Source organism: Cryptotermes secundus, unplaced genomic scaffold (assembly GCF_002891405.2).
Source record: "Cryptotermes secundus unplaced genomic scaffold, Csec_1.0 scaffold145, whole genome shotgun sequence".
Classification (NCBI taxonomy): Eukaryota; Metazoa; Arthropoda; class Insecta; order Blattodea; family Kalotermitidae; genus Cryptotermes; species Cryptotermes secundus.
Genome location: NW_019727392.1, coordinates 219,968 through 245,152, shown reverse-complemented (window position 1 = coordinate 245,152; position 25,185 = coordinate 219,968). Strand labels below are relative to the sequence as shown.

At 42.9% G+C, this 25,185-nt stretch overlaps 3 protein-coding genes and 1 long non-coding RNA gene across 4 annotated transcripts in view; 1 reads left to right on the top strand and 3 right to left on the bottom strand.

The window, feature by feature from the left end:
* Window positions 1-25,185, top strand: part of LOC111864627 (A disintegrin and metalloproteinase with thrombospondin motifs 9) — a 363,750-nt gene that overhangs the window by 156,983 nt on the left and 181,582 nt on the right. The window lies entirely within an intron of this gene.
* Window positions 53-4,140, bottom strand: LOC117282320. The gene is made up of 2 exons (XM_033751506.1): window positions 4,023-4,140; window positions 53-1,685 (listed from the first exon to the last, which is right to left on the bottom strand). Exon 2 carries the CDS (start codon window positions 1,675-1,677, stop codon window positions 307-309), a length of 1,371 nt encoding a protein of 456 aa, XP_033607397.1. The 5' UTR covers window positions 1,678-1,685; window positions 4,023-4,140; the 3' UTR covers window positions 53-306.
* On the bottom strand, window positions 7,625-13,027 carry LOC117282323. The gene is made up of 2 exons (XR_004513043.1): window positions 12,805-13,027; window positions 7,625-7,928 (listed from the first exon to the last, which is right to left on the bottom strand). It is a non-coding gene; the product is annotated as an uncharacterized LOC117282323 (long non-coding RNA).
* Window positions 17,428-24,003, bottom strand: LOC111864629. The gene is made up of 2 exons (XM_023852003.2): window positions 23,862-24,003; window positions 17,428-19,092 (listed from the first exon to the last, which is right to left on the bottom strand). The coding sequence occupies exon 2, from the start codon at window positions 19,082-19,084 to the stop codon at window positions 17,690-17,692; it is 1,395 nt and encodes a 464-aa protein (XP_023707771.1). The 5' UTR covers window positions 19,085-19,092; window positions 23,862-24,003; the 3' UTR covers window positions 17,428-17,689.

The window sequence follows — 25,185 nt, the reverse complement described above, 5'->3', positions numbered from 1 at the left end:
CAGTTACAGCAGCAATCTGTGAGGAATATTGGGTCCGGTCAGCGGTGTTGCGAAGTTTCCTCCTTGATTGAACACAGTGTATTATTCTGGTTTTAAAACTCTGATAAAATAATATTTGAACCTGGTTTTCAAATTAGTGATCACATGAAGTTCTGTCTTATGGTTGAAAGAGAGGTTCCACTTGAGGAAAACACACAGACATGGTATCAGACATTCACTGCCTGTCGGCTTGCCCCTCTGCACACTACAAATGTTGAAACTGAATTACCGCATCAGGTACTGATTGCTTTGCGATGTGCTTCCTTACTAGAACGGCACGTTTTGAGTTAGGTCCCTCTTAATTCCGTAATATTCACTTGCGTCACACGAAACTGAGGCTTGCTTTATAACCAGCTGAGGCATTGCTCGTTTCATTTCATATCTGACGTTATCTGCTAGTTGAAACTGTGGGCCAATGTAGAGGTATAATAAACTGGTAACATTTGTTGGTATAAGATTGAGATTAATGTCTGTTAAATCACAGTTCCTCATTAATAGAGTGTTGAGTTTCGTACACTTGAGAATTTGCCGAAACATCTTCTGCGGTATGGGGATGCTAGAAACATTGAGATGCTGGAGTTGCGGGCAGCCCTCCGCAACGCACTTCATAGCTTCCTTGCCAAATGCGCTGCAGTAGGAGACGTCGAGACACGCCAGATTTTTACAGGAACGTATATTTTTGAATCCCTTGCAGTGAAGTTGAGAATTTCCTTCGAGAGTGAGATGAGTAAGCGAAGGAGACTTCGGCAAGATCTTGTTCATAAGTGCGTTGATGTTTCCTAACGTCAAGGGCAAACCAATGTACGACAACTGAGAGAATACCTCAGGAAATAAAGTCAGAGGTATTTTCTTTACCACAGGAAATTTGCAGCATGTGAATACTAATTTTGTCAGTTTTCTTAACTTCGTGATGGGAGGTATTTGATCGAATGGGGAGTCGTTTTCCACGGAGACGAAGACGAGTTTTTCTAGATTCGTGCATTCGTTTATGGCCACGAAGAAATCTGGAAATACTCTTCCCCAATGCTCGTATGCATCGAGCTGCCGCTTTTTGCATTCCAGCAAATAACAGATTTCCTCATCCGAATAATTGTCACCTCCACATTTTAAGGCTAAGTTGTTCAAATTTGGACAACCGTCTGCAATAGGTTTCAGCAGTCCCTCCGTAACACTTCGTGTACCTGACGAGTACAAGGCTAAACTATCCAGAGTTCTGGATTGGCCAATAATATGCGTAAGCTCACATCCTTCTTTATTGAGACTAATTAAAATGCCGAGTTCCCTCAATGCAGTCAGTCGTTCCATGGTTATTTTAAGAAGGGCCGAAGGCGTTTCTATTTTGCTAACACGCAAAACAGTTATTCTTGTGCAGTATTCAGATAGCGTTCCTATGACGTTGCACGTTCCGTAGTACTCGAATATCCTCAGATTCTGCATATGCCGAAGCCTGCTAGCTATTTCTTCCTGAGAGGCGCTTCGTTTTGGGCTGAAACATAAGTTCTTCCATATCTCATTAGCCTGAGAAGCTCTCCGCCACCGAATGCAGACGTCTCTCACAGAGAGACAGAGGTCATCAATGGTCAAATATGAGAATATCTTCAGAAGTACCTCGTTTGGAATCATATCGAACCAGGCCATGGTTGAATCTGTAACAGACACCGACAGTTCTTAGAAATTATACTCGTATTTGTGGTTTCGTCGGATGAGCCACCACAAAATCATCAGAAAGCGCAAAGAATTTTCTCCTGAGCCTATGCTAGTTCCTATCCGGCCGGTTGACAAACGGATTGGCTTAAGATGCACCACCACATAGGTCACAAGACTGCAGAATGATGGGCACTTGTTGTGCAGTATCAACATAAGGAAGCTGGGATAGCGCAGTCGGTTTAACGATTGGCTACGAGCTAAATGACCGAGGGGCATAGTTCGAGTCCCGGTTGGGTCAAGAATTATCTCTTCACCTTGTCCAGACCGGCTTTGGGTCCACCCAGCCTTCTATTCAGTGGGTACTGAGGGCTCTTTCCCCGGGGGTAAAGTTGCCGGGACGTGAAGCCGACCACTCACCTCCAGTTAGTGCGGAGATCAAGAAAATGTGGTTGTATACATCCACTCCCCGATACATCGTCATGACAGTGCTTAAATAGTTAAGCACAGGGACAAATTTAAGTTGATGGTGTGACTGATATAGGCACACGTGTGTTCGGGTATAATGTTCCGTTGCGACCTCAGGATGTTTACTGTACCCTGCTGCGATATACTGTAATGCATTCTTATTCAAAATGGCCGTTGCAAAGTGAATACATGCTAATACTTCTATAGATCCGTTGCACATTTGTGTAGAAAGCACGTGCAGTGTCCAGCATTAGAACAGTACATCGATTGAAACAATTTTAGAATTACTTGAGGCTCAAACAAGGCACGAGCCTCAAAAATACACAGATAGATAAATAATTCTATGTGAAAACTTTAGGATCACCGTAGGGAGATAATTTGTGTAAGTAAATTGTAAAGCGACTCATCTCTTTTTTAATTTGGGGCTGAAAATGTAAATACATTGTGAATCAACCCACATTTTTTGTCTTATTGTCACGTTGTGCTGCTGTTTAAGAAAATTAAATCGTTGTTAGTTCAGTTGTTTATGCCTAACATTTTGATGTATTGATTTCACAGCGTTTCGGAGACTGGGTCTGTTTCAGTCCCCAGGTGAGTGGGTGGGAGGCACCTACTGGGTCCGTCAGAAAGAGCTAACCCAACTCACGGGAGCTCTTTCTAACTGACCCAGCAGAGCAGATGTCTCCTACCCAGTTCCCGGAACGCTCTTTGGAATGCCGGACAGTGGACAGAGTAGAAACGTCGCCTCGCACGCTCGCCTCACGCTGGCTTCTCGCTTGTCGTATTCTTCGACCTGTTCCTGAGAAACTTCATTTGATATTAAACTCGTCAACATTAACAGGTGACCGCTGCGAAAAGCCCGAAGAGCGGTTTGTTACAAGTCGTGTTCGAGCGAGGAAACGTGTATGGCTGGGGGGGGGTTGCGTTTCATGTGATGAGCAAGTACTGTTCAGGGAACACCAATTCAAATATTACAATGTGTGGTTACACTGTGTTCTGTGTGTTTGTGAGTGAACTGAGATTCGCGTCAGCGGCTACGTCTGTTTTGTCCCCAGTGTGTGTGTATGGCTGAGCAGCCCGAAGGCGTTCAGAAAGCACGACTCAGGGCCGCCAGGAACTGTGCGGTTCAGTGGCGTAATATTTTTGCAATCATTTCTTTTTTGCGGGTATTTCAATTCTGAAAATAAAGAATGGCAGATTATTTCGTATGGGTAGATTTCTGACACACGGTATGTTGTCTTGGAGGAGGGGTTAGGTATTTGCAGTGTCGTGATGTACTTAAGCATATCACGCGTTATTTTAACTTACGCAGTTTCTAAATAGTTTTATGTCTTTATAAAGGAGGCACGCGGTAGCGTAGTTGGTTGAGGCACTATGCCACAAGCTTGAAGGTCGCGAGTTCCAAGTCCCGATGAGGTCACTGGATTTTTTCAATTGACCTAATCCTTCCGGCCGCACTATGACCCTGGGGTCGACTCAGCCTCTAACATAAATGAGTACCAGGCATATACTTGGGGGTAAAGGGCGGCCGGTGCGTAGGGCTGACAACCTTGCCGCCATCTGTGGGCCGATTGTCTAGAAAATGTGGGAACCTCAACATCTCACGACCCTATGGGCCTCCACGGCCTGTTACAGGGATACCTTTACTTTTACTCGTATGTTTCTTTACTGAATAACTGTTTACTATATAAACAAATAGAAATAAGTACTAAGTGGTACAGTTTATAAAACCAGTAATAGTGAAAGATATTAGAGTGTTAGTTTGCTGCTCTACCGAAATTTCAAATAATTTCTTATATTCAAATCTATCAGCATGATCTGACCGGACCGGACCGGACTGGACTGGACTCTGTCAGTACCATTTGACTCACCTGCAGGCGGCCGCAGCAGCTGAAGGGTAGGCAGGGACTGAACTGCCCCCGCGATGTGCCCACAGCAACAGAACCAGAGTCAGGGCGCACCCTCGCGGTGGCACTCGACGTCGAATCGATGTAGTCACGTCGATATGCAGTGTATCGACTTCTTTAGATTCCAAATGGAAGATGGAGATTAAGATACATACATTTGGAGAGGGACGATAAAATGTAACCAGCAGTTTCTATCGGAGCAGAAAAACCACGTAGTTTAACCGTGCTGTTAGAATGAGGTTGCCCTCACCCTCCATGGTAGTGCTCTGAAATTTCGCAAACTTTATCCAACTTCAGTGCATCTCCTTCATACATTCCACAATTTTTGCTCTGAAGTACGTTCGGTACTGCATCCACGCATATCACAATTTCGTGCAAACACCAACAGTAACATGAATAAATACCATGGTCCATCAAGTGCGACTTGTTTAATATGAAATAAAGCCTTCTACATGTTTCGGCCGCTACTGGCCGTCAGGAGGCGCATCCAACAGTACAAAGAAATACTTTACGTATGTGTTTGAACATGACTTGTCATGAAGAGATTGCTGTCATTAGAAATAGAGACTAAAATATTAATGTAGACAAAAGGTTCGTTATGTTAAAAGTAATTGGTTAAAATGGTTTAAAATAAATTAAAGATTTTGTTAAATATAGTAACATATTGTGGCGTATAGACCCGTTGCTAAGCGGCGACTCTGTAAACAACGGCCGTTTCTGAGCAACGACTAATTAAACACTGTCCCGCCGTAACGAATACGCACGCAAGAATAGATTCACTGTTGGAAATGTTGTGTTTCTGCGTGGTCCGTGCCGTATGATATAAGCGAGGTACAAAGTTAGTTGTTAGGCAGTTCTTTATGGGAGGTTGTGAAGATATAACCACAACACGTGAAGCTGAAGGATCACCACTGTTAGATACAGTTGCCAGGCAACGGCTGGTGAAGTCACAGCAGGCTGGAATAGGCTTAGTGGGTGCTGTGGTGATTTGTGAATTGTGGAGATTAGCGGTGGCGCTGCAATTACCTGCACTTACGAGTCGTGTGTATAAGCGGTCAGTAAATCAGTCACCAATCCAAACCCCGTCTACAGTCATATTACGTGACAATATTGACAGCTCCCGTTTTCTGCTATTCATTACATCGACTGTTTTTTGTGTCACATGTTCGTGTGTGTAGTGCGGTGAAGTACGGGGCGGTGCGCCGATCGTTCTCTGGTGGGCGTGCGAGTAACTAGCAGCAATGTGTCTGTGATGTTTAGGTCCCGAAGAGGTGTGTGCTGTGGAAGCTTTGAAGAATGTGGAAGTTTTGTGATGATTCATTCTTGAATTATGCAGAACAGCGCCACTGTGTCTGTCTTTGCGAATATTTCGTTGTTTCAATTTGACAGCGAAAACTGATGGAACACGGGAGACAAAGTTATGAGGGTACATTTCACACTGTGCTGCAAATTGTGTTTGGGAGATGTCAGGTACAGATATAAGGTTATAGGTCAATGCGAAACCCAGAATACGAAATTATGCGGGTCAGGGTAGTGAAAGAAAGAGAGGAACGTGGGTATGTAGGATAAAACAAGATGTTCTGGGAAGAACTAATCGCCTACTTTACTTTAATACGACGCGGACCGCAAAAGAAAAAAAAAGACGCGTCCAATAATTATTCTATTGTTGCATTTGTATTCGTTGCAGAGGTAACGTTTTTACCAAGCCGTTGCTTAGCCATGTGAGGATACACGGACACAGAGTGACGAGAGGCTTAGGTGCCATCATATACATACCAACTGTAATAAAGCTGAGTTGAGCCATTCACAAGTACATATGGCGGGGGGATACACAGACAGCATGGTGATCGCATAAACCTACTTTTATTTTCTTCAAAATAATGCAAGTAGCATTTTAAACACTTACTTCCGTCTATAATGCAACTTTATTTACAATTACTCCCTAACTTAGAAAAACTTTTAAATTACAACTCAGTGCTACATGTCTCAACCTTACTTGGCGATCCTCTTGCAACTGTTCACTTGTTGAACTTGCTGCACTGCATCAGTGCCTAAGTTAAAATATTCCAGTGTTTGAAATACGTTTGCTTTATCTGTTCTTGCGCTGTTTTCCTCTTGCGGCGTCCGTGTTTTTGTGTTGTTTTGTTCAGCCCTGGGGCACGCGGTAGCGTAGTTGGCTGAGGCACTACGCCACAAGTCGGAAGGTTGCGAGTTCGATCCCCGATCAGGCAAACCGATTTTTCAATCGACCTTATCCTTCCAGCCGCACTATGATCCCTGTGGTCGACTCAGCCTCTAACGGAAATGAATACCTGGAATCTTCCTGGGGGTTAAAGGACGGCCGGCGCGTAAGGCTGACACTGTCACCGCCATCTGTGAGCCGATTGTCTAAAAAATGTGATAGGTTGGACTTTTCACAAATCTATGGGCCTCTACGTCCTGTTACAGGGATAGCTTTAGCTTACTTTTACCTTTGTATTATCGGCGTGGTGTTATCATTATGTTTATGTGCCCCATTAGTGTGTATGTCACTGTGTTATTACGGGCACAGAAGGACTGGGATAAGCTGTAAGTGAACAAGAATATCTGGCCTAATTTTAGTAACGAAACCGTAACTGTTTCCAGTTTGCCTCATATCCGACTAATGTCTGGCAGTCATTACGTGGATAGATTTTGATGTCACCAGACACTTTACAGGGGTCATACAGATTCTTTGAAGAAATTTCAAGGCCGAAATGTAGAAAACGAGAGGCATTTGTTTAATATCAGAGCGTCTGATACGACATTCAGCGGTTGAAATAGCATCATAGAATAATCGACGTGCTGACAGAATGTCAGCAAACCCTAGGAACAGCGTGGTGACAATAGCGACATCTGACGTAGCTCTCCGGAAATATCTCGCGGTACGTGATTACGCGACTGATTGAAAGCATAAACTTTACCCGAAGTTCGCAACATTCTGGCTTCGTCATTCCTTTTGCATGACTGTTCCCTTTCTTTTGTTTGATTTCTAACGACACTGTTTAGCTTAGATGATAGGATTAAGAAATATGGAGCAGTTTGTGGAATGAGAATTTGCAGGGGAAATTGGAGTACTCGGAGGAAACATGCCCCGATGCCATTTTGTCCGCCACAGATCCCACGTGACTTGCCCTTGGATATAACTTGGGGTACGGAGGCGGGAAACCCGCGACTAACATCGCATTCGTGAGGTTTAGGTTCGGGCCACGCGGTCGCGTACTTGGTTGAGGCACTGTGCTACAAGCCGGTAGGTCCCGTGTTTGGAGTCCGTTACCAGGAAACGACTAATGGAGACCGTAATACAGTGAGGACACTAGTCTGTGTGTGTCCTAGATCTGTAAAGTGTAGTCACGAACCGTGAATGTATAAGTGGTCAATAAATCGAGTCACCAATCCAAACCCCGTCTATAGTCACACACGTACACTTGATATCTGGAAACATTTTAAAGGCTAGCCGTTTAATTTTTCACACTTTTAGAATTGAAAAATATTTCTAAATACAGGGACGAAACATCGTGAAATGGATCATAAAAGACGCGTCCAAGTAAGATCAACATATTTATTACTCAATCCAAGGAAATGTGTACATAATTCTGGTTCTGAAACATAGGAACTAAAACTTTACGCCGCTTTATATCTAAGTCCCAGGACATAGGATCCGATTTATTATACGAATAGAGGTCCAACTGGTGAGGCGTAATAATGACACTTATTTTGTTATGACAATCTGAGTCTGTCTGTAAACTACTACGTGTAATAAGGCGGAGATTTCATTTAAGAACCACATACATATTTATCAAGTGTCGTAACACAAATCATTCACTCAGAACACGTAGGAATCGATTGGACCTCAGCTCGACTGTATTTACTGGCGTCACGTGATGTTGAAGCATCTTGTATAACGAAGTATGGGATAGCTTGCTGCATTTTTTTCCTATGACGTCCGTTTAGAACTCGAAGCGTGAGCCAGTGTGCAGATTCAATAGGTCGGCAGTATTTCTTGAGATAAGATTGACATTAATCTCACTTAAGTCACATTCCTTCATCATTAGCGTCTTGAGGTTCCTACATCTCAGAATTTGCCGAAACATGGCTTCCGAAATGGGAATGCCGGACACGTCCAGGTGTCGCAACTGCGGACAGCCTTCAGCAACGTACTTCATAGCCCTCTTGTCCAGCTGTGTGCAGCACGTAACATCCAGGTACTCCAGCATCTTACAAGAACCTATATTCCTCAGCGCTCTGCAACGAAGTTCGTAGTTTCCTTCAAGATTGAGGTATTTAAGTGAGGGACACTTGAGTAAGATTTTGTTCGTAAGGTCATCTATATTACCTTCCGCGTAAGGAATGCCAATGTACGATAGATGAGGGAAAGTTCCGAGGAATAAGGTTAGAGGTACTTTCTTTACCATGGGGAATCTGCAACACGATATTTCTAACGCTTCCAAGTTTTGTAACTGTGTAATTGGAGGTATTTCCTGAAGCGGACCATCAATATCAATGTCGATTAAGGTGAGCTTTCTTAGATTCGTGCACTCATTGATAGCCGTGAAGAAGTCTGCAGACACGAGTCCACGGTGGTCATACGTCACGAGCTGATGCTTCTTGCATTTTAGCAGGTAACAGATTTCACTGCTCGGACAATTGAAGTCTTCACATTTCAGTTTCTTTAAATTCGGACAACCGTCTGCTATGGGTTTCAACAGCCCTTCCGTTAAAGTTTCTCCGTCGGACGAGCCCAGATATAACCTAACCAGAGTTTTGGATTGGCCAATAATGCGAGTGAGTTGAGGGCCGTCCTCCGTGGGACTAATCAGAATACCAAGGACGCTCAAGTCAGGTAGACGTTCCATAGTTAATTTCAAAAGGGCTGGATTTAACTGTATATGGGGAATTTTTAAAACTCTGATCTTTCTGCAGTGTTCGGACAGATCTTCTATGACGTTGCAAATTCCAGTGTATCGAAATGTTCTCAATGCCGGCATATTCTGCAACCTGCGAATAATTTCTTCTTGTGGGATGCTTCCATGTGGGCTGTAACGCAAGTACGCCCATATCTCATCGTCGTCTGAAACCTTACTCCACCGAGTGCAGACATTTCTGACAGACAGGACCACGTCATCAATGCCCAAGTATGAGAATATCTTGAGAAGTAACTCGTCTGGAAGCAGGTCGAAGCTGGCCATAGTTCGGTCTGTAACACAAAACAAGGCTGCGAGAACTTGATTTCTTTAAGCAAGATGGCCACATGTGGTCGATGTAACATTGATTGTAATTACATTACATTGTCCCTTAGTGTAATGTTGTAGCTTTTGAAAATTGTACCTTCTCCATTCATGGGCAAGTAGCTGGTTGACACACAGTATGCCACAAATCCGAAGGTCACGGGTACGATTGCCGATGAGGTCATTAGATTTTTTCAGTTGATCTAATCCTTCCAGTCGCATTGTGGCCCTGGGTTCAACTCAGCCTCTAACAGAAATCAGTAACAGGAATCTTTTTTTGGGAGGGGGGTGAATGGCGGCCGGCACGTAAAGCTGATAACCTCACCGCCCTCTGTGAGCCAGTTGTCTAGAAAATGTGGGAGCCTCGACGTCTCACAGACCTGTGGGCCTCCACACCCTGTTACAAGGGTAGCTTACATCTATATACGATATAGATATGCAAACTTATGAATGGAAAAAAGAGTAAAAGACTTGTGCAGAATTATGAACGAAATCCAAATTTATCGAATGTAATTTTCTTATATTACTGTTCTGTTGCGTCTGTCTTTTCCCCAGTTTTCACCCCTAAATATAATCGCAAACGTAATGTTAAACTAAACGGAATTCCGAAATATATGTGTCGCATCTTTCGACAACATCCATGAGGTATTGTTCGTAAACTCGGAAATTGAAAGCAACGCTTTAGGCAGAAGAAATTTGGAGAAATCGAGTGCCTGCCTGTCATACCAGTTTACTGTTATGTGGCATCCCTACTGCCTGAGGCTCCAGACATGCATATACATCTTCTTCCCTAGGGGAGTTAACACAGACACAGCCTGCCGAAACTGATTCTTAGGAAAGGGCAATTCAATTGTATTTCCACGCAAAATATTGAATCCTTTCACGCGATTGCAACATTGACGAAATGTATAACCCACACAAACTGAAAAGTAAATGTGATCGCTCATTTCGGGGTAGAATAAAAAGTAGCTCGTAAAAATTCACAGGAATTGATAAACGATTTTTTAGTTTGTTTTCTAGCATAAATTTTAAGTAAATACTGTTTCTAATCAGGAGCCGGGTTAGCGTAGTCGGTATAGCGACTGGCTATGGGCTGGACGACCGAGGGGTCGGAATTTGAGTCCCGGTAGAATCAAGAATTTTCACTTCTCCAATCATCCAGACTGGCTCTGGGGTTCACCCAGGCTTCTCTCAAATGGGTACCGGGGCGTGAAACTGACCACTCACCTCCAGCTAGTGCCGAGGTCAAGAAAATGTGGATCTATACATCCACTCCTCCATACGCCTTCATGGCGTAGTGCTTAATTAGTTAAGCACAGGGACAACTTTACCTGTTTACCTTACTATTTCTAATCAGGTGTCCTCCCTCGAATGTAACACAATATGTCTCCCTTGGATATCCTGCTGTTGTACGAATCCCGTGCGTATCTCTATAGGTAAAATGCAGTTTCCTTGATGTTGAAGATGCTGATCGCCTACGTAGAGTAATCACTGTGCGCTAACAGTTGCGTACGTTTGAAAACATGTCTGTTCACTTTCAGATTGTAAAGAGATATGGAATTTATAAGAGAGTCTACATGTAAGCATAACAGTTATATTACTGCGTAATTAGTGGAGGTTCCGTCCGCAGAATATTCCTTGCGGAATTGTGTTCTCAGTCATATCGATCGTGTAATGTTTCGTAACCTGTGTATGCCCAAATTCTTTACATGTTAGTAATGCCTCGAGCAACATGTAACTGCATGTTACAGCAAGTAAACTAAGTTCCACAGTTGTGCATTGAGATAGAAAGAAGACAGCCACGGAAAATGGGATAACTTTTGTTCTTTCATATTAATTTAAAAATGAATGGGTGAAGAACGCGGCTGTTAACAGCCCTGACCTTTCTGTGACAAGTGTCGCCAAGAACATAACAAGTGAAGGTTTTCTCGTAGATTTACACGCCTCGATGGAAGGAATCCGCAGTGAAGGATACTAAAATAAACTCAGATGGACTGGATTGCATTGCCTCAGTTGGGAAGGGATAACAAAATTGTATTCGATCACTTTTCTCAGTATGTTACGTTGATGACGAGGTTTATTCTTTTTATGGTTACTTATGTTTGCGTGACTTACAAACGAATCTGTCACTTTATATATATTTCTTAAGCGGATATAAGAAGTACGTTTATTGTAATAACACAGCGAAATATGGTGTGTACGCTCTTACACCTTTAAATAATTAATACTGGAAACTATAAGACTCTTAGTTGTGCCACATTGATTTCAGCATCAAATGAGTGAAACCAGTAACTTGTTATGCAGTGATGTACCCGTATCAGCAGCACCGGTCTGTATCAGTACCAGTTCACTCACCTGGAGGCGGCCGCAGCAGCTGAAGGGTAGGCAGGGACGGCAGGGACTGAACTGCTCCTGCGATGTGCGCACAGCAACAGAACCAGAGTCAGGGCGCACCCTCGCGGTGGCAGTCGACGTCGAATGAATGCAGCCATGTCGATATACTGTTTATTGACTTTTCAAGGATTCACTACCTTAACACAAATGTTGGATATGAATATATAATTTGATCTTGTCCCACGTATCCTTAGGTTAGTAGCGAGCGGCAAAGTCAGCTTATCCTTGCAGTTTTCTTACGCTCGAATCGGGAAGTAATAACGCCGCTCGCGCTTCCAGTGAAGTATATTAATTTACCAATAATATGCCTGTTATTTGTTTAGAAATTACCTGGTTAACATCTGTCCCCTGCAAGTGGCTCTTGGGGCTACAGTTTACTTCCCAATACTTACCTCATTACTCTTCCGTACTTGCCGACCTTCAGTGAATTGTGCGACTCATGGATTATCATGAAATAATTTGGCTACTCGAAAGGAAATTCGGGACCTGAACCTTGTGCTTTTTTATGTCCTTTAAACGTTCATGAAATGATGGTGGATACACCATCACGTGACCTGGGAGCGATATTTACTCTAGGTCCTGAATTAATGTATGTTTCAAGAGTGCTGAAGACTTGTAATTGTATTCTTCTGTATTGCAACCCTTCAGTAATTTAATTAACCTTAATTTTCGCCGATAAAACGAATGGGCCCCTGGAGGAAGGGGTGTGTAATTTCGAATTAAGATTTTTATAATAATTTTACATAGACATTACAAGGATGAAGTTCTATGTCCAACCAAAGATTTGACGTATAGGATATCTGTATTTATTAACTTACGTTATTCATTTATATGCATAGCTAAGTTTATTGAACTGTAACGAATGTAAACAGATAAATTCGCTGTAGCGTCTCCCTTGTCTTGTATGAAGTGCGGGTTTGTTCAGTCCTCTTGGGGGCACGCAGTAGCGTAATTGGTTGAGGCACTATGCTACAAGCCAGTAGGTCGTGGGTTCAATTTCCGACGAGGGTGTTAGCTTTTTCATTTTATCTAATCTTTCGAGTCTCAGTATGACCCTGGGGTCGACTCAAAATTTAACTGAAATGAGTACCAGGAATCGATTGGACCTCAGCTCGACTGTATTTACTGGCGTCACGTGATGTTGAAGCATCTTGTATAACGAAGTATGGGATAGCTTGCTGCATTTTTTTCCTATGACGTCCGTTTAGAACTCGAAGCGTGAGCCAGTGTGCAGATTCAATAGGTCGGCAGTATTTCTTGAGATAAGATTGACATTAATCTCACTTAAGTCACATTCCTTCATCATTAGCGTCTTGAGGTTCCTACATCTCAGAATTCCTGCGACGTTAAAAGCAGCGTGTTCATGCTTATGTTGAAAGTAAAAGGAAGTAGGGCTTGAATCCAAATGACTGTCGTACTGTTAATGAGTGCATTGGGTCGTCTATTTCTATATGCAATTAAAAGCAGACAGCGGCAGAAGATGGAATGTGTGGTTGTTGTTATAATACGCACTGCATGTCAGTCCTTCTCCCGTGATATTGTCTTCTTGTCCTTATGGCGGTTTTGATATTTTGAATTATTATTATTATTATTATTATTGGAGGGGGTGGGTTTCCCCATGCACTACGACCAGTTGTTGTGCGTCCCTCTTTAATTTCTACTGTCGCCATGCCCTTCCAGTTCTGGTGCTCGCTATCTGCCCCGTTCTTCCAGCGAGGTCGTTCCTCTCTGGCGGTGGTACCCGATACTTCTCCATCTACCGGAGGAATTGAAACAACTTTGCCTAATTTTGCTCAGAGGTCTCTTAGAGACATGAGGATCTTTTACGTGCCGTAAATCTACGACACGGGACCCACGCCTTAAAGTCCCTCCCGGAGGACTTGTTCCCTGAATTTTTCCGCCCTTAAAAATTCCACGACCTCCGCCGGGTTTGAACCCGCGTAACTTGGGAATGTTACCCCTAGACTACGGAGGCCGCTTGATATTTTGAATAGCAAATCATAAGCACATAACTTCTAAAGGATTCAGTTGTTTATATTTTTACATTATTTTAACTGCTAATGTCGGAATAACAGTGCGACATAGGCCTTATGCGAAATTCTTGACTTCTCTGTATGTAATACTAGAATTTGAATGGATGTTAATTTTATGCTATATTGATTTGAACACCACATGAGGCATTGAATAGAATAACTTTTTATGCAATAGGGCAGTGTTTCCCAACCTGTGGTCCGCGGACCCCTGGGGGTCCGCGGGATAGTTTATTTTCATTAAACTTTATCTTATCATGTTCCTCACACCTGGGATATTTGCAATGTATATCTCTGGCTCTTGAGGATAGGTCTGTTTACCCTGAAATTTCCAAAAGGGCTGTAAGACATCTGTTGCCATTTCCCACTACATATCTGTGCGAGACAATATTTTCTCATCTTGTACACATGAAAAACAGATATAGGAACAGACTTAACGTGGAGCTAGATCTACGTCTGAAATTATCCAGTTTTGATCCTGACATTCGAAAGTTGACGTCTGAAAAACAGCACCAGCCATCACATTAGGTGAGTGTTAAATTCATAATATTACGCCTATAGATATGTTCGTAATCTTCCGAATATCTCCATTTATAACAGTAATTTATTGTCATAAATGACACATTTAGTGTTGTAAAATTTTAAGTTACAGCTTCATTTTTATGATATGTACTCGTAAAATTTAAAAAATTCCATTTTGGGTTTTATGGGGGCCGCGGTGAATTAACATTCGGTACAGGGGGTCCGCGGCATCAAAAAGGTTGGGAAACACTGCAATAGTGTATCAGTAGGATGGGGTTTTCCATACGATTTGACACCTGGAGGCAGCCGCAGCAGCTGAAGGGACCGCAAGGACTGAACTGCCTCCGCGATGTGCCCCCAACAACAGAACCTGAGGGCGTACCCTCGCCGTGGCACTCTGAATCAGTGTAGCCACGTGGATATACTGTCTGTCGATATTTATAAGGTTCCATCGCCTTAAAGAGAAAGCTCGACGTCTCAATGTAATTCGAGCCATTATTAGCTTGATAATGAGAGATCCAATCGGATTGAACCACCGGTTTTGGATGGAGCGGCAAAGTCAGTTCATATTTATTTTTAGAAAACTTAATTCTTAAATTAAAGTTACTGTCCTGTCCATGTGGAGCGCCCTCTCTGACGAGAGGTCGGGTCTGTCATTTGTCAATCATAGTCGATAGTATTAGTCCATTGTCTCTATGTACACTTAATTACAATTGATTCAGATTAGGGTTGTCACTTGGAAGTGATATGCCTATTCGTGCTTCCAGTGAAGTTCATTAACTCAGCGGTAATGTGTCTCATATTTATTGAGACGGTTTCTGTTTAATGCTTCTGCCTTGTGGAGGCACAGTGCACTGAGTTATGTTGCGCCCCGCGCGACGTATATACACGTATCTTCATATTGACAGGAAGTTGGAGAAAACTGCACATTGAGGAGCTTCATAACTTGTACTCTTCTCCAAGTATAATTAGAATGATCAAGTCAAGGAGGATGAGGTGGGCAGGGCATGTAGCACGAATGGGGAGAAAAGTAATGCATATGGGATATTGGTGGGAAAGCAAGAAGGAAAGAGACTTCTGGGAAGACCAAGGAGTAGGTTGGTGGACAATGGATCTTAGAGAGATAGAATGGGATGGTGTGCATTGGATTGATCTGGCTCAGGATAGGGACCAGTGGAGGGCTCTTGTGAACACGGTAATGAACCTTCGGGTTCCATAAAATGCTGGGAAATTCTTGAGTAGCTGCAGATTCGGCTTCTCCTCAAGAAGGGCTCAGCCCCGTATGTAAGTATATATCATCATATATTAATTTGCGACTATCAAAGAATTTCGGAATCTCAGCTTCGTGCTTTTCCATTTCCTGCAAACAGCAATTCGAACATTTTGGACGTACTGTCCTATGACGTGGGAGCGATATGTGGCCTACATTCTGAATGGATATATGTTCTGTTTGAACAATTGTTGTGTCCCGAAGGATAGTGATGGGATATTCCTGTAGATTGAGCGGAAGTCTGTGGTTTGGGATTGTTGCAACACTTAAGAATTGAAATCCAATTCTTCAGGAGTCGGTTGTGAGGTTAAATAGAACAGTAGTAAATATTGAGTGCTTGATTGGTGAACACATAGAAAGACGCGACTGCACTGTGCACCAATGCTGTAGCCTCGAAGCAGGTGCTGATGTACTGAAGGTCACGGCTAACACACAAACTGCGAACATGGAGCGAGTGAAGATACAGGGAGTCCGATCAGAGTGAAGAAGTCAGAAGTCGAGCCTGATGTCCGCCGTGGCTAGCACAGGGACTCGAACCCCGAACTTGGTAGTCGGACACCCAGAGACACGCTTAATGATGGCGAAACTAGGATCGACATATGATTCGTCGTTCTTAAAAGGGAATATGACCTTTCAGCTGTAGGGAGTACTGCATGGTCATAAGAATTCTAAACAAGATTCTCAATTAGGAGGATTTTTTTATATCACGGAGGGGGTGGGCACCTGCAGGAATTGCCCATATGTACTTACCTCCGCAAAACGTAGAACCTATTATTTTGTATTCACACAGAATTTCGGGGTCTAAGACTACCCCATACAGGAAACGGACAACTTAGGGTCGCTCGTGGTGCATGGTACACGCTCACATCTTGTGAAAATTACGCGGGGGTTGAATACATATTAGCGGATGTTGTGCCTCTGTATATCGACCCTCCAAAAATTTAGTTATCAATCATTTGCAGCGATATAAGAGATGTACCGCTGGAGGGTGTAGTTTGAAATTGAGGTTTCTTAATACCAAATAGTCACAGGTTGTTTTCCTTAGCCGTCCATTACAAGGACAAAGGTATATGTGGAACCCATGATTTAACATACATGGTGGAAAGATGGGCGTAAATCTTGACGATCGCAAAGCGTCGCGGAGCGTGTGACTGCAGAACTGCAAGGTGAAATCCGTCTTCAGCTTACACGCTTCTGTCAAAAATTTGCAGTTATTTGCTGTCAATAAAACATCATGTAATAACTGCCCACTGTGCATGGGTATCCTTCCATTGGCGCTACAGCCCCAGTTCGGGCCTTGGCCTGCCTCGATGAAACTCTCCATTTCACTTCGGTTTACTAGATCTTAGACATTCGGTAGGACTCCTTGGGCGGGTGATCAGCTTGTCACAAGGCCTCTACTTTTACACAAACGCTAAACATCCATGCCCTGAGTGGGATTCGAACAGACGATCCAGGCTTCCGTGAGAGCGAAGACATTGCATGCTTTAGACCGCTGGGCTACCGTGCCCGGCCGCATGAGCGACAGTAGGTAATTATGTATAAATACCAAAAACAGTTGTAAATGTGGTGTATCTCATTGCAGTGAGAATTTGTAGCAGTTATTATGAAAAATTAACGACTTATAGCCATTAACTCCCCACTAGTAAATGTAATAAATAACATCGTGTTGTGTATTTTTCTCTTTTCGTGACCAATTAGTCACGGAGCACACACTTGCAGTACATACATTGATATGTGTGTGTTTTAAAATAGTTGATTGCAAGCCGAGCTGATATAAGGTAACGGTTTGAAGCTGTCCAGAACCCCTCAGTACCTCAATTCTAGATGCGAGCCTTCCATCTCGCACGGTATAGACGGGGGGGGGGCTCAATAGGATAGCAGATGAAAAGCTTTTATTAAGGTAATTGAAATGCATATACTTAATTATTTATTTGTTACACATGTAAACTGCAAATTTATCCTAGGTAGAACAGTGAAGTATCAATATAAGGCTCTAAAATTTGACTCTTTGCTTGCAAGTACAGTCCCTATAGACATTTAGATTTATTCAAGACAGGCAGGAGCAAGTTGTGCTCCCCTAATCACAATAACATGGTGTTGGACATCCACTGAAGTCACAGAGTTCGTGTGTGCAGTTACGACTTCATGCACGCAAGCTCTACAGAGCTATTTCATGAGGTCTGATGGATCATCCTTATACCCAGTATGTAGATTAACGTATTCATATTTCTGTGTGTAATAATCTTGTATGTCACTTGCAAATTGAGGCGCCCATATATTCAGATGTGGCATATGCTGCTTGATGTCACGTGTGCAGTCGTGCCCGAATTTGTATTTGGGGCCAATGAGAAGTTCTTTTAAACCGGGTATATTTGTAGAGATAAGATCGAGGTCAATGACACTGACGTCAGTGAAGGTCATCATGAGAAGCGTGAGCGTCCTGCATCTCAGGATTTGCCGAAACAGCTCATCTGACATGGGAATGCCGGACACGTCGAGGTGTTGCAACTGCGGACAGCCTTCAGCAACGTACTGTATAGCCTTCTTGTCCACATTCTGGCAGTGCGATACACTGAGGCGTGTTAATAGTTTGCAGGAACTTATGTTCCTCAGTGCTTCGCAAGTAAGTTCATGATTTTTTTCCAAATCGAGACGCTTAAGTAAAGGACACTTAAGCAGGATCTTGCTGATCAGGAAATCGACGTTTCCAAATATCTCGCATATGCGAATGTATATCAAATGGGATAACGTGTTACGAAATAATGTTAAAGGTATTAAGTGAAGCATGGGGTAATTGCACTTCAGCACCTCCAATATTCTCAACTTTGGTAACCGAGTAATGTGTGGTATTTCGGGAAATGGTTCCTTAAAACTGGTCCTGGTGAAAACGACTCTCTTCACGTTCGGGCACTGGTTCAGAGCCTGGATTGTGCTTGCTGACACTACACCAGTGGGGAGGTAAGTTATAAGTTGGCAACTTTTGCGATGCATCAAGTAACAGAGTTCACTGTCACGGCAGTTGAAATTTGCACATTTCAGATACTTCAAATTCGGACAGCCCTCTGCAATAGGCATCAACAGTCCATCCATAATTCCTTCCTGTCCAAATGATCGTAACTCTAAACTCTGGAAATTGCCCGATTTTCCGATAATGCGTGTTATTTGAAGTCCTTCTGGTGTGGGGTTCACTGAGATTATAAGGTGGCTTAACATAGGTAATCGGTCCATCACTAATTGAAGAACGTCTGCAGTTATATGTATATTGGGTACGCATAAAAGTGCGATTCTTCTGCAGTGTTCGGACACACTCTTGAGGACATTGTAACGACCAAAGTACATAAGTACATCCAATGCAGGCATGGCCTTCAGCTTGAGTACAATAGAGTTTTCTGTCATTCCTGCATATGCCCATAAGCTACAGTATTTCCATATCTTATACTTTTCAGAAACTTTTCTCCAACGGGTGCAGACCTTTCTTATTGTATGAGCCATGTCTCCGTTAGGGAAGTATAAGAATATCTTCACAAGTATCTTGTCTGGAAGATCATCGATCCCAGTCATAGTTGGATCTGTAACAGAAATTAGGAATAGTAGAATTTGAGGTTCTCTCAGCAGTAGTATATGGGTAATTTTATTTTCTGGGATAGAATGCCGCGTAGTGCGTTTCGGATGTATATATTGCTTACATATTCAGGGTTTAAGAATGAGCCGAGCAAGATAGCAGCGTGAAAGCAGGAGGCAAGCACTGTGTTGTATCCCAGAAGAGAGTTCTCCTGCTTGCATGAGGTTCCTCATTAATAAGTGCCATGTTTTACGGAATTTTTCCTGGACATCACAGTAAGTAACAAAACTGTTATGTTTATTAACCGAGAGAGTTCTGCGAGAAGTTATAAGCAGTAGCTCCCTCTCTCACTTTCTATAGGACTGACGTTTTGAGAGCAGTTTGCTTGTGTCGCGTTATGATGCATTACATTGCATGAGAGACCCAACTTCTGGTGCGCAGTGTACCCCGACTCCGGGACTGGAGAAGAGAACCACGTCGAAAAGAGATAGGAACTGATCGGAAATGTTCGAAGGGTCGTGAGTTTGTTTCTCACGCAGAGGTGAGGTCTGTGTCCATGAGCCTGGAGGCCCTTGGATCACATCATGTAAGAAACTAGAAAAAATATAACTAATAGCCATTATACTTGTGACGCTCTCATACAGATCGTGTTAGTGCTAGGAAATATTGAATTTCCTGTGAATGTGCATATCAAATGTGAACTGTATCATTTTTAAGAGTTCGCATGGTGTGCACATTAATCTGATATTGTAATGTGATTGGCCACAGCAACGATCTGTAAACAACGTTCAAATGAGTGCGTTACAACAATAAGGCGCATGTTTATAGCTAGTTGCTAGGCGACAGTCAGCGCATCAATTGACTGAAAAGATATATCACGTGACGTGTTTTCTCTGCGGTCCGTGCTGCGGCTATACGAGTATAACGAGGTGTGAGGCGTAAGTGCAGAGCGAACTGTAAACTAGCTGTGACTCACAGAGTCCTGAGTTCGCCGTAGAAGAAGATCCAGTAGCGGCGGAAGCAGGCGAACAGAGCGAATTGAAACCAGGAGTACAGAAGGTCGCCTGTGAGGATTTCAAGTTAGATTTGAAGCGCTAGCTCCTGTCTTAATTGCAATACCAGTACAGGACTAGTGTGTATAAAGGTGTACAAACAGTGATAGTTCTGTATTACCTATATTGAGTGTGTTTAAGGGAGATTGTTACTAATGAGCTAAAATCCACACTGTCGGGCGACAGAGCAGATACTCGTGGGTTGCTTTGACGGAGTCGGTTGAGCGGCAAACGTCCGTCGTATTGGCTGAGCTAAACTGCTGGGAGATGCTTAATTCAAGAGAGTTTATTACGCAGTAAATATGTACAACTATTACAACAGGAAATCTGCTTAAGGCTTTATCAGTGGCTATTCTTATTTGCTATCCCCAGTTCAAAACAAGTCTTGTTTGTCCTCTGGCAGATAACATCAGTGAAAGTCGAGTTACAGTATATGACAAACCTGTGCTCTTACATTTCATAATTATCATTCAGTATTACATTGAATTCAATAAAATGTTACTTATGAACCGTAACCATTGATATTCTATCCACCATATACCTGTTATATTAATAATATCCAATACAGCACACCGTCATATACAAGACTAGAACCCGTCATTATTGTCACGCGTACCTTCCTACACGTGACGGTATGTCGTAGTGATTGTGTAAAGTGCGCCATGTAATATTGAATCAATCTGTATATATGGAACACGTCAGTTCATACGTAACACTATAGGCTTGTATTCTGAGTATAAGTTGTCTGCGTGTAGTAGTACAGATAGTTACCCCTGTAACGGGCCATGGAGGCCCATAGGGCTGCGAGACGTCGAGGTTTCCATATTTTCTAGACAGTCGGCTCACAGATGGCGGTGAGGTTGTCAGCCTTATGCACCTTCTGCTCTTTAACCCCAGGAATATTCCTGGTACTTATTTCTGTTAGAGGCTGAGCCGACCCCAGGGCCATAGTGAGGCTGGAATGTTTAGGTCAACTGAAGAATAGTTTGACATCACCGGGATTCGAACCCGCGACCTTTCGGCTTTTAGCATAGTGTCTGAGGAAACCGCGCTACCGCGTTTAATGGGCTTATCAATTTGTTTTCTTCCTCCTTCGCATTCGTTCAAATGCAACTGAGATCTGTTCACAGTCTCTTAATTATTTAAATCAGCATAAAATGACCCGAATTGCTACACATTTCGGAATTAATTGCTCAGTTTCAGACATTTGTTAATTTATGGAATCTGCCCTACCACACTAGATCTTAAGTCAATATATTTCCGTGCTATTGCATTGTCGTTGTTCACGCTGAAACGTATTTGTTTGAGAACGAAAGTCTCTCTCCGTTCCGCGTTAGTTTCCTTTGTGGCGTTCGTGTTTGCATGTTTCAAGTTAAGTTTGGTTAAAGACTGCGGTGAATGAGTAATACATCAACGCAACAGCTTTCCGGAATGCAATAAAATGATTGGTTTGGAACTTCACTGAAGAGCATGTTGGTTCCTTTTGATGTCTCCCCATGTTGCCACGTTTAGCGGCTTATACCTATTTCCGTTATCTGGATGGCAACAGCACACGAACCCTACGAGATGACAAGCGATTTGTAGAGGATTATAAATGTAAGGAGAATTTTCAAATTGTAGTTTCTTTACATAGGTGTTCTGGTAAGTCTGTCGTCATTTCTAATTTCTCCCTTACACGCAGCCCCTTTCCCTTTGATATTGAGGTCCAGTGGACATACCACGTGACATGAGACGACCTGCTGAATGTACATGTGTTTTCAGGGAGCACAAAGCAGAGAGCTCTTTTTCGGAAGTGTTTAAGGGAGGTTTTGGAAGAATGCAATTCATAAAAGTGAGTTAATTCCTATTGTGTTAGTGGGCTACGTGTTCAGCTCCTATTTCCCGCTCCTCGAGAGTTGTCTAAGCCCCACAAGATGGAGGCAGAGAATGGTCATACAGGGACAGACTTACTGGAACCATTAATCTTGATCGGGAAGCGTTCAATTTCATTTCATGTTGAGAAATGCGGGGCCGTGTTTCACGATTGCAGTTCGTTCTGTCACAGTGCTGACTCTACAGTCCCCTTGGGCTCTGGCCTCTGATTCTCAGTTACAGACGGTAAGACTACTTGGACGTGTGATCAGCTCGTCGCAAAGCCTCTACGTAAACACAGGACAACACAAAGACAGAATAAACAGATAACACATACAAAAGATCCATGCCTTACCTGGGATTCGAACCCACGATCCCGGCTTCCGAGCGAGCGAAGACAGTTCATGCCTCAGACTGTTCGTTTACCGTAACCGGCACATATATATATATATATATATATGCAGAACTGAGAATACAGCAAGGAACTGTTCGCATGCAGTGCACTTGAGCTTCATGTGGTTTACTATACAGTTCTGCTCTGTAATATTTAAGATTTGAGATGCTTCCTCGCGGAAAATTCCATTCCACATCCCCCCCTCTCACTGAGAGGTGTTGGCGGCAGAAGTGGCCGTTTGAAATTCCATACCGAAATCTAGCGGCACGATGCACAGTTATTCTATTATTGAACTGGCTGTTTGCATAGATAAGGGAAACACGGCGCGTTAGAAATGTGAGTGAACAGGGTCATGCACATACTGAAGCAGAGAAGGGCGTGGTCTAAGTAGGCATGTCATTTCAGACATTCTCCCGCCGAAAGCGAAACATTTGAAATGTTTACGGTAGGTTGACACCTTCTGAAGGAAGGATCGCAGGATTCAGGACTTTTAAAATATACGCTAAGCTTTTAGGATGGTGAATCTACTATTTCGGTCTTGGCACAAAAATATCATTTTTTTCGGCGACTAATCCTTTGTTAACACTCAGTTCTATGAAATGTTTATGTATTTAATCCATCAATAATGCAACAAATTTTTTCAGCAACTACGTCTGCAATACACGCATCACATAGCTTTAAACATGTGGACAGCGCCACTTACGGGTTGGATAGGATTTTACGAAAGATCTTAATTTAAGTGGACTGCAACGCGCAATTTTAGCGCGCATCAAAACAGTGTAACAGTTTGGACGCATCGAAACACCCGAGAATGGCCGTCTGTGGCCGAAACGTGTTGGTGTTGAATGGTGAATATTTTAAGGATTGTTGCATTATTGACGGACTAAAATACATGGAGGTTTAATTAAAAGTGTGCAACAGGATGCTGAAATACAGAATAACCCTTCTATAATATAGAAATCAATACCCTTGTATTAGTATCCGATTATTGTGTACAGACATTGCTGCATGTTTCGACTCTGTCAGGTCATCATCAGGCAATAATTACATGAATGTGTAGGTGAGTTATAAATTTTCATTCTGATCGCGTCGATGTGGCAGAGTTTACTACTCTATTTCCATTATCATTACTAATTTCTTACAAATTCTCATTCCCAATTGTCAGTTTGAAAATATCTTCCCTGCCTACTTTGGCACTGATGTCTCGTAATAAAAATTTCACACGGTACTTCACATGTTAGAGTTTGTCATAGAGCCTGCGATCTATATCATCAATTTTATCTTCTCTTGAGACAATATTACAGATACATAAAGAAATTTGAAAGAGCAAGCTTGTAGGCCGCGCCCTAGCTCAAGCGGTTGTCGCTCGCTTCCCAACGCCATGTTGCGTTGAAGAGTATATGAGGCAATAAAATCAATAATTTGTTTAGCAGAAATATATCTATAGGATCGGACGGTATTCCATAAAGTATCACTCACCTGTAGAGGCTCCGAGCAGCTGAAAGGCAGGCAGCGAGTGTTACCTGGATGCGACCGTAGCAGTTGAAGTGTCGGCAGGGAATATTACCTGACTCCGACCACAGCAGCTGAAGGGTAGGCAGGGACTGAACTGCTTCCGCGATGTGCGCACAGCGACAGAACCAGAGTCAGGGCGCACCCTCGCGGTGGCACTCCGAATCAATGTAGTCTTGTCGACATTTTAATGTTCCGTTACATTACAGAAACTGCGGGTTCCTGAGAAAAGGGTGCTGAGGAGAATATTTCAACCAAAGAGGGATGAATTGACAGGAAATTGGAGGAAACTGCATAATGAGGAGCTTCATAACTCGTAGTGTTGAAGTATAATTAGAACGATCAAGAGAAGGAAGGTGAAATGGGTGGAGCATGTAGCACGAATTAGGGTAAATAAGAATGCATATAGAGTATTAGTGGGAAAGCCATAAGGAAAGAGACCTCTACGAAGACCAAGACGTAGGTGGATGGACAATATTGAAATGCAACTTAGAGAGATAGGATCGGGTGGTATGGACTGGATCGAGCTGGCTGTTCTTGTGTACACGGTACTGAACCTTCATGTTCCACAAAATGCTGAGTAGTTGCTCAGTTGGGAGCTTCTCAAGAAGGGCTCAGCTCCATGAAGTTAGATTATTTTAGTTAGTTACCTTAACATAATGCTGGGTATGAAGGTACAATTCTAGGTATTGTTAGCCCGGTAATTCTAGGTTGGATGGGGAGAAACCTTCGGTTATGAGCGAGCAGTGAAGTCAAATTGTCCCCACTTTATAGACACTATTTTTTTAAATAAAATTTTAAACATGTGTGCACTCATGCTTCGGGTGAAGTGCATTAAGTTAAGGGAAATGTGCGTTGAATTTTTTTAGAAGTTACCTTGCTAAAATATCCACTTTAAGAGGTTGCCCTGAGGTATATTTTCTGTCGTTTCTCGAAGTTCCGGTTCTTAAAATGGGTTTCAGCTCACTTTAATATCCATGTATATTCGGTGTCCCTAAAGGAATTTCAGGAGCTCAAACTTATGCTGATGTGGTTCCTGCAGACAGTAATACCAATATGCCGGACAGGGAATGTTATGACGTGGTTAGGATGTGTAGTTTAGGCCCTGTATTTCTCAAGGTCAGGAGGTGTTCGAAGAATGTTCAGTTTTTTTGGGTGTATTTTTGTATCGCCGTCCTGCATATGTTTACTCCGTGGCCTGTACTCCGCAAGCGAACTATAGCGACCGAGCGACCCCCGCTTGTAGGCGAAGTTATTGCCAACTTTAGCGGAATGAGGGTGCCGCCTGATC

Excerpts from the sequence above, each read along its gene's own strand:
- LOC117282320 (XM_033751506.1), bottom strand. The coding sequence starts at position 1,677 with ATGGCCTGGTTCGATATGATTCCAAACGAGGTACTTCTGAAGATATTC.
- LOC111864629 (XM_023852003.2), bottom strand. The coding sequence starts at position 19,084 with ATGACTGGGATCGATGATCTTCCAGACAAGATACTTGTGAAGATATTC.